General features: G+C 46.4%; 1 protein-coding gene across 25 annotated transcripts in view; it reads right to left on the bottom strand.

Annotated features, from left to right (window-relative positions):
- The window catches only part of PLEKHA7 (pleckstrin homology domain containing A7), a 229981-nt gene that overhangs the window by 75445 nt on the left and 138284 nt on the right, over positions 1–16252 (bottom strand). For 23 of the 25 annotated variants that reach the window (XR_002341555.1, XR_002341557.1, XR_002341556.1 and 20 more), the window contains 4 exons: positions 6080–6191; positions 4765–4869; positions 3025–3097; positions 1232–1332 (listed from right to left, as the gene is read on the bottom strand). Coding sequence is in view for 15 of the 25 variants with exons in the window: in XM_021083278.1 (XP_020938937.1) it covers positions 1232–1332; positions 3025–3097; positions 4765–4869; positions 6080–6191 (391 nt within the window). In the remaining 10 variants the exon portion in view is untranslated. Of the gene's footprint in view, positions 1–1231; positions 1333–3024; positions 3098–4764; positions 4870–6079; positions 6192–7002; positions 9313–13168; positions 13837–16252 lie in introns of those variants that run through there. The other 2 variants (XR_002341564.1, XR_002341559.1) reach the window with 2 other exon arrangements.

The raw sequence follows: 16252 nt of genomic DNA, 5'->3' as shown, positions 1-16252 counted from the left end.
GTGGGTTCGGTCCCTGCCCTTGCTCAGTGGGTTAAGGATCCATCGTTGCCATGAGCTGTGGTGTAGGTTGCAGACGCGGCTCAGATCCCGCGTTGCTGTGGCTCTGGCATAGGCCAGTGGCTACAGCTCCGATTAACCCCTAGCCTGGGAACCTCCATATGCCACAGGTGTTGGCCTAAAACAAAAACAAAAACAAAAAACAAAAAAGAATCTAAGACAAATAAAAAATGTTTTCCTAGAACCTATTTCACACCTTCTAAAAAAGTGTTAAGATGAAATATATATAGTTATCATAATCAATTACTTTGAGAACATTCCAAATGATGTCCCCCCCAAATCACATATGACAGCATTACCCGGATTGTTTGCCCAGTAGCAACGCTCAACCCTAGGAAGGAAGGTTTTCTGAGGGGGGCTTTCAGGCTACAAAAGACCAGTCTGAAACCCATCGAACAAAATCTTTTCAGAGCCAACAACAAGCAGAAGAGGCTCCTGAACTGTTAAATAGAAGAGTACTCCTAAAATGTTAATAATAAACATTAACTGAAACCACGTCCCCACCTCCTGTAATGTGTGTGGAGGTGACCAGAATAAGCAGAGAGGAAGAGAAAAAACTGTCTTCTCTCCTTATAATGCAACTGAAAGAGATGGAGCTCGGGGTGGAGTTCTACTGCCCTCATCTTCCAGCTTTGGGACTATGGGCAAGTTTCTTCAGCTTTCTGATCCTTGTGCTCCCAGTTTATACAATGAAGCTAATAATACTGACCTCGTAGGCTTCCCACAAGCATCAAATGAGGCAACAAGGATAAAAGCAGTTCTTAATTCCAAACGGCTTTACAAACATAAGGAAATACCATATCATCCAACATGAAGTGAAGAAGACCCAGAATCTTCAACCCAGAGCAACTCTGGAGTCACTGGGGGCAGTGACAGTGATAAAAAAGCATGAGAAGGGCCGCTTTCCATACGCAATCACAGGATGAGTGGTGATAGGAAAGGAGAGGTCTAAATACCTAAGCAAGGCTGAGGGACTCAAAAGCTCAAATCAAAGAACTTGTGAGTGACATTCTTCTTATTTAATGAGTTTATAACTTTGTGAGCATGAGTCTGAAATGCTCTGTTTCCTCAGTTCTTCCCCTTCCCCACAAAAGCAACTGCTTTTGTGAAACCATCTTTGGGAATGCAACTTTTCTTAGGATGGAACTGCTGCACTAGAGGGGAGGGGCAGTACCTTAAAGGAATATTTGCGACTTATGCGATCCTCAGGGGCCACCGGCGAGATCACGTAGCTGGGCAGAGGGATGCTTCCAAGGACCGCTTCTTCTCGGCTGTCTTTGAACGGAAAAACACATCAGAATAACCTCCTGCAGTACCTTCCTTGGGCTGGTCCATCTCCCTGCCCTAGTTGAGGGCTCCTTAGCTCTCCCAGGAAGACTGCAATCACGGTGGGCAGTCAGGTGCTCTGGGGACCTTTGTGCTAGTGCTGGAACTACACAGGGGGACCAGGCAGGGCCTTCTCCCTGAGGACAGGGACAGCCATGGAAACACACTCGGCTTGACCTGCTAACTCCTAAAACACAGCAGCATACCAAGTGCCGCAAGAATACACAGGTGGGAATGACACACTGCCCGGGAAAGTTGAGAAGGCTTCAGAAGGTGATATTGTAAAGTGTTGTAAAGGATGGGTGAGGGCATCTGGGTAGTGCACACCTCAGAGGCAAAGTTAGAACAGATGTGAAATAACCTACCTTCTACATCTATTCTCTTCCTACCCCAGACCATCTGTGTTACCAGAGATAACTTCCTAACGACAGAGTTGGTCCCACTACTCTCCTACTTAGAGGTACTTGCTGACTTTCCACTGGACACAGAATGAAGCCCAACTTCCTCAGCCTAGTATCACAGCCCTTTTGCATTTTGGCTCTTAACCACTTTCTGAGCCTTGTACCCAGCACATCCTCATGCAAGTCTCACTCTGACGTAACAGGTCTGTCACTCCACTTTCTTCTGCTTCTAGAACTTTAATCAAGTTGTTGCTTCTGCTTGGATGCCCATCTTCCCCCAACCCATAAGCAAAGCTCTACCCACCCCTCAAAGCCCAATTCAAACCCTATCTCTTCTAAGGAGCCTCCTCAAATTCTCCAATATGGAATTAACTTTTTGCTCCCCTGAAATGCCTAAGCAGTTTGGATGTCTTCCAAAGCACCTGTCACAGCTTAATCTTATCTTAAAAGTAGCTATCTTTTCCTCCATATTTTGAGCCTTACTTCCTTCTGACATTTGCACACCTCTAACTCTATGTGCTGGGCCTCCACAAATGTTCATATAGTCAATTTAATTCACCGGCTGCCCATTCGCTAACAGGGAATAAACCGAGATGGCAGGTTACAAAGCACAACAATTCACCCATACTTTCCATCCCCCCACATTGCATCAAAGGTGTGCCTATGCCTCAAATGGGGCAGAAGCTAGAAAAACTCCAGATCTTGAGACCCTAAGTAGAAAGCAAACCAGATTCTTATTTTAATTCAACAAATAGCACTTTCAGGGAGTTCCCGTCGTGGCGCAGTGGTTAACGAATCCGACTAGGAACCATGAGGTTGCGGGTTCGATCCCTGGCCTTGCTCAGTGGGTTAACAATCTGGCATTGCCGTGAGCTGTGGTATAGGTTGCAGGCTATAGCTCCAGCGTTGCTGTGGCTGTGGCGTAGGCAGGCGGCTACAGCTCCGATTAGACCCCTAGCCTGGGAACCTCCAGATGCCGCGACAGCGGCCCTAGAAAAGGCAAAAAGACAAAAAAAAAAAAAAAACCCAAAAAAAAAAGGCACTTTCAGTGCTGGGAGTGGTAAAAATGAAGTCACCAGCCATCCACATATGTAAAAGTGAACACGGTGGCAGTTGAACAAGGTATTAATTAGCTCAGGCCAATGGCCCATTCACTGCATTTGAGAAGACCAACTACCACTGTCATCACCTCAGCACCCCTTCCAACACAGAGCCCTTGGTAGCCTGAGCCTCAGCTCACCTTTATAGTAAAACAAGCAATAATCAGCAAGCACAAACCACCTCCTTTTCCACAGCCTCATCCCAGAACTGTCCTGAAAAGCAAAGGAAACGAATCAGGGCAATATCTGAGCATGCTGTCCCCCTCCCCAGTCATGTACACCTGGATCCTAGAACCAAGACTTTCCCATATTCACTCTTTCTTTCAGTAAATTAATGAATTTTTATTGTGTGGCCATTCTTTGAATAGGACATTAAAATTTAATTTAAACCAATGATGGTTTATCCCCAGGGAGTTTTATTTCCTGGAAACGGATTAATAAATCTTAAGCATCCTTCTTTCAGATAGGAAGACATGAATTCAAAAATACAGTTCTCCCATTACAAAGAAATCAGCTTTTAACAAAAAGGAAGTTATTCATTCATTCATTCATTCAGGTGCTATGCTATAAAATGCCTTCACTTCTACTGATTACAAAATTGATTTACATAGTATGGAAAAAAGAGTTTAAGTTAGATAATTAATCAATGAGGCAAAGTAAGCTCTCCTTTGACTAAGTTCAGTTCTCTACCCCAAAGGATCGATTTTGTTCTGTTTTCCTTTTGTTCAACAGAAGGAGACCTGGATTTTCTTGCTGTCAAACTATCTCATAATAAGACTCTGTCTTTACTCATCTAAAAGATAAATCATTACATTTATTATTAGGTGATTGCAGAAAATTTTTTGAAAAATATGGCTAGGATAGGAAAACAGTAGTGTTTTAGGGTCGCTTTTCTTCCACATCTAGAATTTGGAATTTTTTTTTCCTAGAGCTACTTTTAGCAGTTGAAACTGTCTTTCTGCTGCAAAAGTGTTTAATAGGCTTAAGCTTTTAAAAATTTTGTTCCTTCTCTACTTACTTAAGTGCTAAAAACAAATTTAACTTGGTAAGTTCATGCATTTCTTGGTTTTAACTTTTGCATTAACCATGTGATCTCTAAGGTCTTGGCCTATGAAATTCGCTTTGTTTGGAAAGCTCTTCTCCATCCTTCCACAACTGGTTCAAACGTCACTTCCTCTGAGGAGCCCTTCAGGACTCCCCTAAGCGCAGCTATATTTTCTCTGCCAGAGGACCAGAAGCAGCACAACTGGTGGTGAGGAGAGCGATGAAGGATGGCCTCCGGGGAGACAGAGCTGATGGGGCTTCCTGACGGGAAGGATGTGGGAGAAGGAGGAGCTGGTGATGGTGCCGAGGCTTCTGACTGGAGTGTCTGGGAGGATGGGGAACCATCGACAAGATCCAGAAAATGCAGGTTGGGGGAAAACAGAGGTAAGGGGTGAAGACGCAAGGAGCTGAGTTTGGATGATTTGGAATATGAGGTTCCCTAGATATGTATGCTAGACTGGGGGAAAGGAAAGGATGGACTTTTTCAGCCAAATGATCACAAAGGCTCTTTAACATCAGGAAGGCAAGTGCTGGCAGAGGGTTGGCAATAAGGCTGGTTTCATGCTGACCCACCACACTCAGGCCTGGGTCCAGCACCAGGAACCAAAGCAGTTAAGTGTGTTTGAGGAAGGAAGCTGCAGCCATTAAGCGGACTGTCCACTTACAAAAAAATGAACAACAAATTGCTTAGCACAGTGGGCAGAATCTACTGGCCTCAAACAAACTCAGGAAAAGAAAGCTTATTATGAGTCTGTTCCCAGCTCCCAGGGGTCAGAGTATGGAAGGAAATCAGCAAGAATGATCTCCCCGACACCCTCCCTCCTCAATCTCCTCACCTGCTTGTGCAGCCAGCCCCTCACCACCACTGGAACATTCAGGTTCCTCCGAATAGCCTGATCCCTCTTCCCAAAGCTGTGGACTTTACTGCTGGACTTTATGATCTAGGAAAGAGCAGACTTGAACTCTAGCAGCAAGACGGATTTCGGGAAGCCCAGAGAAGCACTTGCATGAGAGAAGGGCTATAGGCTTCCTGTGCCTTAATCTACACGGTGGCACCCCTTCATCAAAAGAACAGGAGTTCCTGCTGTGGCACAATGAGATTGATGGTGTCTCTGCAGTGGCAGGAATGTGGGTTTGATCCCCAGCCTAGTGCAGTGGATTAAGGGATCCAGCATTTGCTGCAGCTGTGGTGAAGGTTGCAACTCTGGCTTGGATTTGATCCCTGGTCTGGGACTGCATATACTGCAGGGCAGCAAAAAAAAAAAAAAAGAACAGCAAGAAGAGGAGTTCCCACTGTGTTGCAGTGGAAACAAATCTTACTAGTACCCATGAGGATGCGGGTTCAACTCCTGGCCTCAATCAGTGGGTTGGGGATCTGGTGTTGCCAAGAGCTGTGGTATAGGTCGCAGATGCAGCTTAAACCTCAAATTGCTGTGGCTGTGGTGTAGGCCGGCAAATGCAGCTCCTGTCAGACCCCTAGCCTGGGAACTTCCATATGCTGCAAGTGCAGCCCTAAAAAGCAAAAAAAAAAAAAAAAGAAAGAACAGCAAGAAGACAGAGAATGAGTGTGCACAAGGCCATAGCATCCTAATTAAATGGCAAGTCCAAGAGTTAGCAAGCTTCCTGTCTACATCACAGAGGGAAAAAAAACATGTAAAGGGAGTTTTCAATCAATGTTCACTAGCAGCTGCTAGCCCTAACATGTCTTGTAGCTTTTCTGCTACTTGTATTTACAGTTTTTGCCAATTTCCAGATATTTACCTTGCCCTTCTCCACAATGCTGGTCCTCTCTTCCCTGCTCCTCAGACAGTGCTTCCACATCCTGGGCACAGAAACCTCTGGGCCCCTCTGTCACATATCTCACCAGGGGGTCTCTAACACACGTGTGAACAGAGGTGTGGCCCTCCCAGACACACCAGGAAAATGGAGAAAGTGTCCAAGACCCTAGAAGGCAGTCCTGGTTCCGTCACTTTTCTTGGACAAGTGACATAACCCCAATTGGTCTCAATTTCCTGATCTGTCATTTGGGCAGAATACCTCTTACGTCTCCCTCACAAAACAAAGGTGAAGGTCAAAATGGGTTTCCGGCTACTAAGGTGCTTGGCAAAATACAGAAGAGAGGACGTTAGGGGCAAGTGGCCAGGGGCTCACCTTGGGGCCAGGCTTGGCCTCCACGGTGGAAGTGGTCCCAGCCGTGGACGTTTCACTGACCATGCTGGACGGTCTTTGGTTTCTCTCTTGCTTTGACATATGTGGATTTGGCCTGTGGAGAGACAGAGGGAAATCTAGTGAATAAGTGGCCAGGCTGCAGCAAGAAGTGGAATCTCAGATTCGTTTCAGGTTAGAACTGGTTGATGGGCCTTAAAGAACCCAGGACAGATCATCCGGAGACCACCTAATTCCAGACTGCCACTGGAGGGCCTCCATGTCCAGCCTACCCATCTGCTTCAGGGAATCAAGAGCATGATGGATGGCCAATCTCCACATCCTGACACTCCACAAAGGGGTCAAGGCTGTCACTGCTGCCTGCCATCCCGAAGTCCCCAGTTATTCCACTCTTACTCGGAGGTCTGCAGCAAACGCCCATCAAATGGGCACTCACAGCGGTCACACTGCTCTTCAGAGCAAGAGGAATCCATACTCCTTACACATACACACCTCCATCTCCCTGGCTCCCCAAAGAAACCGTTTATAATTAGTAACAAGAAATCACTGGCGCACACATCCACACCCCCAGATACACAGAGAGAATCGCTTACATAAATGCCAGTGGGGCTTGCCTCCCAAAATAGACTCCTCAACAAAGAGTCCTATTCTAGGAACACTCCATTAGCCCCAAAATAGAGCCACTGGAGATATTAACTCTTTGTGCCATGCCTGGAGAGCAGGAAGAAAGGAAGCATGCCTGGGTCCCCAGTGAGAAATCCCTTGATTTCATCAGTATCATCCTCATCAGTATCCAGTGACATCACGCTTTCCACCAGAAGCTCCACCTGGCCTGGGAGGGCCAGCACCCTGGGAACATAAACATCTCCGTACCACACTTAAAAGACACTGTCAAGAACCCTTCTCACCTGCCTCCACAGATCCCCAGCATTTACCAGAGTTTTTCAAAGCAGCAGCAGCAGCAGCAACAAAGGACTCCACACAAATCCAATCCCTATCCTCGATCAGCTTGATGCTTGATTCCCAGACCCTGCCAACTCCAGGATCTGCAAGCCTTTCTCAAAGTCTAAGAACCAGTGTGGTAAGGCTGGGGAGTTGCTGGTCTCATGGGCAACAGGATCCAGGTAGCTGCAGTAAACTGAGGCTTTTTGCCTGAGAAGTGGAGAACATCTGACTTGGAGGGCAGGGCCCTGAGGAGATGGGGCTGGAGGATCCAGGCAAGACTGCTGAGGAAGACGCACTCTGGATGTCCGCTGGCCAGGGTCACTTTGACAGAAGTGCTACAAGGAAAAATCCTAGTTTCCACCTTGGAGATAACGCTGCTTCCTTCAAAACCACTGCTGCTCAAAGGCTAAGAGATCCTTCCCCCAACCCAGGACAGAGTCCTGACACCCTGCACCATTAGGGAAGTTCTTTGCAGAAGTAGCCGTGACCACCGTGCTCTCTGGGCTGCGCCAGCAGCAGGACCGCCGCAGCAGGCACCAGCTTTCCTGGGGGCTGGGCTCTGCAGGATGCTTGGCAGCTGGAAGTGCAAGTCCCACCAGGCAGAAAGATCACTGGCTCCTTATCAGCTCAGGCACTCACTCCAGAGTCCCCGCCCCCGGCTTCCATCCCAGCCAGACTTTTGTTACTGCTCCCCCTCGGAGAATGTCACCACACTTAGAGCCTGCTCACTGTTGGCAGAGGCTGTGTGCAACACAGAGATAACCGCTCATCAGGGGTGGGAAGGGGCTCTGAGAGGCTGCCTTGTCCAGCCCCTGCCTCCAGGCAGAACTATGCCCGAAATGTCTTCCTGGAACCTGGTCTTGCCTGACTTTTCAGATTTCCAGAGGCTGAGACAGGGAAGAAGAGTTCTCAGGTCATCTCAGTTATGAAGCTGTATCTAAGCCAAAACTCAGGACACAAAGTCCCAACAATAAAAAAAGGTTTGTTTGGTATTTTTACCTGTTTAAATTGGCTTCCAGTTAAGACACTGATACAGGGTTATTAGAGAAGAATTGAGAAATATAAGGAAAAAAAAGCTAAAAGGAAAGAAAAAAGTCACGATAGTTCTGGTACCCAAAGGTAAAGAGTTTTGAATACTTGATATATTTACTGTCATTCTTTTTTATATGCCTGGGTTTATTTCCAGGGGGTAAGGGATGAGATGGGTGCTTTTTTGTTTTCATATAATTGTGATCATACTATATTTAGGATTCTGCATCTTGATTTTTAAAATTTATTGTAACACAGACACTTTCACCTTTCTTTTAATTTCATCCACATCATTTTAAATGACTGCATCACATTCCATCCACTAGATTGCTCTTCTGTGGGACAAAGAAGAGTTGATCTGGATTTACAATTGGCCCAGGAAATCCGGGACAGATGGCCACTTTTGCATCTTACAATCTTGAGCTCTTGCTTTTAATCATCCTCCTGCATTCTAACCCCATGTCCCCTCAGCACACTAGCTTCTGGGATGCTGGCTGGCCAGGGATCCCTCCAGCCAAAAGTACAGGAAGGAAGATGACTGCCCTGCAGCCAGCCATGGATGGATGAGGAAAGAAGGTATGACCGCCACCTGGAGAGGCAGGTAGGAATAGATTTCAGCTGGAAAAGGACTGGTGTGGCCCCAACACTGATCATCAGTGAGGGACAGCTGGGGGGGACGCAGGGAAAATACACGAAGACAACTCCATTTTCCATGACTATAGAGACCTCTGCTCAGTCAGAGCCAGAGAAAGCTGGCTTATTAGGGGATGGGACTACCAAGTTCAAACTAAATCTGCCCCAGGGAGAGGACTATGTCATCTCTACAAACTGGGGGGATGTCTTCACCAGGGTTCCCTACTCAAGCTAAAGACTCAGCCGTCACCTGGCAGTCCTTGACCCGGCTATTTGAGAGAACAAGGTACACACAGCTAACCACACAGCCAGGTAACAAGGTCTGCCTTCAGAGGATGTTCCTCTGAATCTCTTAAGCATGAGTAATGAATGGTCTCTTAGGTCCTCCAAGGGTGACTATGACACTATGACTTCTAGAAATCACTAGAAGTTAACTGGAATTTCAACTCATTTTTAAAAAAATAAAATAAGAACAAGATGGTGGTCATGCCTGGAACACCACTTGGAATCCAAAAGTGAGGATGTAAAAAAAATCTCAAAAACAATTGTCTTGGAGTTCCCACTGTGGCTCTCAAGAACCCCACATAGGGAGTTCCCATTGTGGTTCAGTGGAAACGAACCTGACTAGTATCCATGAGGATGTGGGTTCCATTCCTGGCCTCACTCAGTGGGTTAAGGATCTGGCATTGCCGTGAGCTGTGGTGTAGGTCACAGACACAGCTCAGATCCCACGTTGCTGTGGCTATGGTGTAGGCTGGCAGCTGTAGCTTTGATTCGACCCCTAGCCTGGGAACCTCCATATGCCTTGGGTGTGGCCCTAAAAAGAAAAAGAACTAACCCAGTGAGAGGACATCGGTGTCTATGAGGATACAGGTTCAATCCCTGGCCTCATTCAGTGGTTAAGGATCTGGTGTTCCCAAAAGCTGCAGCGTAGGTTGCAGATGGGGCTCAGATCTGGCGTTGCTGTGGCGTAGGTCAGTGGCTGCAGCTCTGATTCGACCCCTAGCCCGGGAACTTCCATTTGGCTCAGATTTGGCCCTAAAAAGAAACAAAACAAAACAACAACACAGATTGTCTCACTTGGTTGAAAAGCTGGCTCCAATAGAAACTTCTAGAGGTCATTTACCACACTGTTTTGAGCAATGGGAACATCAATAGTGCAGGTGTGTAGTGTCCTGAAGAAACAACTCAGAAAGGATCATCACTCACTTGGATGCGGGCATTCTGACACCTATGTGCTTAGGCCAGTTACAACTTATAGGTGCGCTCCCCACTTAGTCTGGCAGGACAGACACTGACTTGCCCTCAGCGCCTCAGACCGAGTTACACTCCTGACAGGTTTTACTCAAGAATGGACCCCTCCCCCAGAGATGAGCCTGTGCTCCTGAGCTGAGCAGCTGTGAAGGTGGTTTGGTTCCCAACCACATGCCCTCAGGCACATGAGTCACACAGATCCCGGGAGAGGAGACAAAAGCCCTGCACACGCTATGGGAAGGCAGGCTCTCCGAGTGTCATTAAATAAAATCTATTAACTTAAAAGGCTGTTTGCCAGGTTTCTGTGCTATGTGGATTCCCAAAGTACAGTGGGATGATCTGAACAAAGACTTCTCTTTTCCTTCACTTGGGCTACATGAATGCTGATTATTTTGCTGGAGGGGTGTGGGCTGAAGTTCAAAACAGTGAGCCACTCAACTGCCTCCCATCTGAAAAGAACAAAAGAAGTTTGAACCAGATAAAAATCAGTCTGGAGAAGCCCAAGAGGGAAGTCTCTGCATTCTACTCTGAACTTCCTCAAGGATGTGTCAGGTGAGCCTGGGCAGAAGTCACTTTCTCTCTCCCTCAATCTATCCATCTACTAAAGGAGCTGCTTCTGCTTCCTACATATCCAGGAGCAAATGCACATAACACTGACAGACATGGTAAGAAAGAAAAGTTATGAAAATCAGAAGCCATTACTTTCTGTTAGGTCTCAATTTAGGTGAGGTTGGTTATTGGGCTCCTCGGCACCCTCTCAGACAACATTCTGAACTGGAGCAGACAAGTGGCATCAAGGTAAGACCCTATTGTTGTTGTAATAGCTAGGTCACCAGGCCAAGTACCGCCAACCCTTAGGGACAGGATCAAGCAAGCAGAGAGACTGAGCTATACCTGTTCACTACCTAATGTGTCAGGCACTTTGCCTGCATTATCTCACTTAACCCTGCAGAGCCAGTTTTACTTTCTCCATTCCGTCAAAGAGGAAATGGAGACACAGAGCCATTAATGACTTCCCCAAGACAAAACCTGGACTCCAAGACCTGGCCTTTGGCACATAGACACCATTCCACGGCAATTCCTAAGGTCTGGTAGAAACAGGCTTTTGTTTTTCTCAGCGCCAAGACCAACTCCCAAACCAAGAAGATCCTTTGGGGTGGGAAGATCATGGGCCCAGATAATAGGATCTCAACAAATTTCTGCAGCTTACTGACTCCTCCATGAGCTACTCTAGGCCTCAGTTTCCATTTTTTGCAAAATAGGGTGGAAAGAACTCTCATCTCCCAAGGTGGCTGTGTGGACTGAAGCGGTGCTTTGAAAACCATAAAGCTCTGCACTCAATTAAAAGCACTGTTTCGTGACTCTTACCAGTGGAGACGCCTGAATTTAAATCTCAGGTGTACTTTTTTTTTTATTTCCATGGCACTTCTCTCCAGAAAGCTCAAGGTACTAAACAATTACCTTCTAAACAGCAATCACTGGCTATAAACAGCCCTATAAACACCTTATCTGGGGCTTCTTTAAGGTGTAATAATCCTGTGGCTGAAGGACTGGCCTCGAATTCTTTCCCCGGGAGAAAGATAACATCAAGAGGCTAAGATGGGAGGTTAGAAACCCATGGGGAATAAGAACCTCTTACTGAGAAGGTATCATTAGATAACATCTGTGTTCCATTAATTCCTAGAAAAAAAATTCATGCTCTATCCTCAAGGATTCTACATGGAGCACAGCTAAAATTAGTGGGTACATGAGAAGAGGCACACTCACAAACAACCAGCACAACCAGCATTTCCCAAGGCGCTCACACCCACCACCTAAGGGGTTTGGGGAAAGCAATGCACAATGAAAAGCGAGAATAAAACAAAGTTCTTGTCCCAAACAGGCAGACACCTCCACACCCCCTCTTCCCAGAGAAAGAGACACACAGACAGACCGCCAACGCTCCCTGTACACTCCCAACACCCTGGGGGAGGCTGTCTGACACAGGTTTTCATTCACCAACTGTGGCCTCATTACTCAACTATGGCTTTCTGCGTTCCTCCCCCTTCATCCCCAACTCCTCTCTTGAACACTGGCTCCAGTTCCCCGCCTCCTCAACCCCATACCACCTCGGGAGCTGGAAACCAGGCCAACAGCACCCCTCACCTGGCACACAAACAACCCCATAAGCCTCAAGGGCTCCCCTCTCCCATCTCCAAACCCAAGCACTGCCCTGTACTTGGCCCGAGTCCAGCTCTGCCGTCGGAGCCTGGTCCAGTCTCTTCCTCTGTATAGGCTCCATGTCTCTCTCTATGCCTAGGGAGAACCAGACTTGACTGCTACTGTCCTCTTCACCTCTGTTTTGCTATCTCAGAGATGCTACAATTCTAACCTCAGCCTTTGGCAAACCCTCTTCTAGCATATCTGCTCCTCCTGGATTACGAGGCAGCCACTTTGCTCATTAGAAAATAGCCTTTTCTAATGGCAAGTTCGGCACTTCCAAGACGAGAGGGAGGCAACAGAAGAGGAAAAGGAGGGAAGTCACAGGAAGACAAAATGACTGTTTGCAAGCAGCAGCTTCCCTTCCACACAGCAAAGCCACCACTGCAGCATCTTCCCCAGCACAGCCAGACAGAGACGTGGCTGCATCTCCAGTGCCAAGGCCCTTTAAACATCAACATCAAAAGCCAAGCCAATACCCAGGTGTCTAAATGAACTAAGGACACCATCACCACCTCTTCCCCTACCTGTGATTGTCACAAACACCGTCTCCTAGACCAGGAAGGAAAACTGAACAGTCAAGTTTCTGCATCTGCTTGCCAGGTGTTCCCATTTTTCCTCATTTTTTCTGCTGTCATAGCAACCAAATGCAACAGGCAAATCTAGCCCAAGACTGCCAGTCAGGAAAGGCAAGGTGCTGCTCTATCAGCCACAGACAGCAACACATACACATCAGCCTCAGCCCTAGGCTCAGCAAATGAGCTTCAGGAGGACAGACTCCTTCTCCAAGCTCAGAGTTGTAGCACACCCCCACTGCCATCCTGTGCTTTTAAGCTCTCACTGTGAGCTTTCACCAACTTGAAACTGTCAGAGGAACGAGAGACAGCCATCTCTAGCAGCAGGAGCTACCCCCCACCCCCAGGCCCATAATCAGCATATACCTTGGAGAGTCCAGGCCTGCAGCCTGCAAAATGATCCCTCAAAGAGGTCAAAGATCAGGAAGGTAACTCTTACCTTCAGCAAAATATCTGTTACAAGTCGAATCCTCCAAACCCCACTCATGAAAGAAATTCCAGGCAATTCCAAGGGTGGTTCGTTTCTAAACAGTACAATGAGAAAATGAAGGGCTCCTCAGACCCCAGTAGAAGGAGCAAGCTAAACTCACTAGGAGGTCCCAAAAGGCAGGCCAGGCAAGGGTCCTCTCCCCTGGTTTGGAAACCCGAAGGCAACCTTGAGGGCCTTGCAGCTGGCTTCTGAGCACAAGAACAGGCTTCTGAACTTCAGAGCGCACACTCTCTCAACTAGGCCCCACCTTAACATCAAATACTTGACAGAGCCTGGGGATCAGTGTACACAGCCTGCTGTCAGTCAGCTGCCAGCGTCACAGCTCCGGAATGCTTCTCTCTTCTTCCCTAAGAGCTGCAGAGGCGTCTGTCAGCAGCTTCCTGGGCATCCCAGCACTGAGGAGAAAAATGCTCCTGTGCCACAGCACCAACCACCAAAACCACAGTCAGGGTGTTCTCTGTGTCAAGGTGTACGCCTTTAGATGGGCCCCTGTGTGCGGCTCTTTAAGCCACAAGCTCCCAATTCAAGAAAATCACTGACGGAGTTCCCGTCGTGGCGCAGTGGTTAACGAATCCAACTAGGAACCATGAGGTTGCGGGTTCGATCCCTGGCCTTGCTCAGTGGGTTAACGATCCGGCGTTGCCATGAGCTGTGGTGTGGGTTGCAGACGCGGCTTGGATCCAGCATTGCTGTGGCTCTGGCGTAGGCCGGCGGCTACAGCTCTGATTCGACCCCTAGCCTGGGAACCTCCATATGCCGCGGGAGCGGCCCAAGAAAATGGCAAAAGACAAAAAAAGAAAGAAAGAAAGAAAGAAAATCACTGAGAATCAAGAAAGAGGCTTTCAGAAGAAGAGACGAAACGACCGAATTACTGTAACTGAAGCCCTGTAAAAAGGCTTGAGAACGTTTTTTTGGAGAAGTTATTAGATCAAATTTCATTACAGCAAATACAACTACAATTAAAACTTCTCAGTGCAGTAGCCTACTTAGCACATTAACGCCTAAGTACAACCAAGGAAGGGCTCTGTCCTTCAGAAAGATCACAGAAATGAGAGGCAGTACATGTAGTAGTTTGAGGCATAGCATCTGGGACCAGACTACTGGGATTTAAATCCTAACTCTGCCATTTATTAGTTGTGGCAAGACTCTTAACCTCTCAATGCCTCAGTATCCATTTTAATAATGATATCTTCCTCATAGGCCTGTTGTGGACATTAATATAAGGAAAGCCCTTATACCTCATAATAAATCATAAGGGCTCTAAGTATTAGCTATAAAAATAAGAATGTTATTATTATTAATGGAAAAAACCAACTCTTCTTCTAAGAAATAAATTTATTTCATTTAATGTCAAAAATGAAATTCTAAATCCTGAAACAAGGGATGCTAGAAAATTGCTTTCCTAGGAAATTATAGACTGAACTGAAATTTGCCTGCCTTTAACTTTTATTCATTGATCTGATGCCTGTCTTTGGCAGCCACGTGAAAAATGTACCCCACTTCCACCTGCCAACCCTTCTTAACGACTTAAGCACATTCTCCTTTATCTTTTCTCCTACAGACTAAACAGGATTGTTCACAGGACATGGTTTCTAGACTCCTCACCATAATGGTCCCCCTTGTCAGGGAAATCTCAATTTCTCAACATCCCTCTTGAAATTTAATACCCAGATCAGAGTGTTTGGGGCTTGGCATGTCCTTGGGGCTCCATAAACTTGGAATGAATTAATGAAGCAGTCCACAAACACCATGGTACACAAGAACTACTCTCCTCCTTTCTCTACACATTATATTTTTGTTAATGCAGCCTCAGCTTATATTAGCTCTTCCAAGAGGGATTTCCATAAGCCTCTTGGTTTGGGTGTGCAGGGGTCTCCCTTGGGGGCAAGGTTGCAGGACCTGCATCTGACAAAGGTTAGATAGCATAACAGAAAAGGTGAACGGAGAAAGCAAACACTAATCATGCAGTAAAAGAAGTCTGTCAGTGACAGTCTCAAAAAGTCCTGCTACCATTAATAAATCTACACTGTGGGTTATTAAGTGTAGTCACGAGTGCTGACCAACAAATATTTCTGATTCTCTTCCCAGATGCCTGGTAGAAAAGCAGGCCCCTGGAGACAGGAGTGGTCATGTGACTTGTTTTAGCCAACGAAATGTGAGTGAAAGCACCAATGCAGAATTCTCCAAGTTTCCTTTTCCTTGCCTTTGGCAATCATGGAAGCACAGAGATGGAGTGTCCCTCAGTAAAGGTGACAGAGCTGAACACTTCAGGTGACCTGTGATGGACATGGAGGGAAAATGAAAAATAAACCTAAATTGTTTTAAGTCACCGAAATTCTGTTTGTCATTGTGGTAAAGGACAACAATTTATTGACAACAATCTGTTACCATAGCAGACCCTAGACCACCCTGACTGATCCTATATACATAAAATATTTATATTATATAATTTATGTAATCCATATTTTATAAATTATATACATTATATATCATACTTGTATAATATTTATATATTATATTATATCTATATCTATATATATTTTTTTTGCTTTTTAGGGCCGCACCCACGGCATATGGAGGTTCCCAGGCTAAGGGTCAAATCAGAGCTACAGCTGTCAGCCTACACCACAGACATAACGCAGGATCCAAGCCTCCTCTATGACCTACACCACAACTCAGGGCAATGCCAGACCCCTGATCCACTGAGCAAGGCCAGGGATCGAACACACATCCTCATGGATACTAATCAGATTCTTGTTTCCAATGCACGGCAACGGAACTCCCGTGACTGATTCTATATTATTGGCATGGAAACTGGAACACTAAGAGTTCACATCCTCTGGATCCACCAGATCATAGCTTTCACAATTATTTCTCTGTGAGCTCTACCTGATGGCAGTGGGGGAGATGCATTTTCTGTTCAAATCGGCAATGTTCTAAAGGAAGTCACCGTGGAGACTGCTTTTTTTTTTTTTTTCCTTCCACAGGAGAAGGAATCCCAACATTATCTGACTACAATGCATCTAAGATTGC

The sequence above is a fragment of the Sus scrofa genome, chromosome 2 (genome assembly GCF_000003025.6).
Source record: "Sus scrofa isolate TJ Tabasco breed Duroc chromosome 2, Sscrofa11.1, whole genome shotgun sequence".
NCBI classification, from domain to species: domain Eukaryota; kingdom Metazoa; phylum Chordata; class Mammalia; order Artiodactyla; family Suidae; genus Sus; species Sus scrofa.
This window is presented reverse-complemented; position numbering and strand designations above follow the sequence as displayed.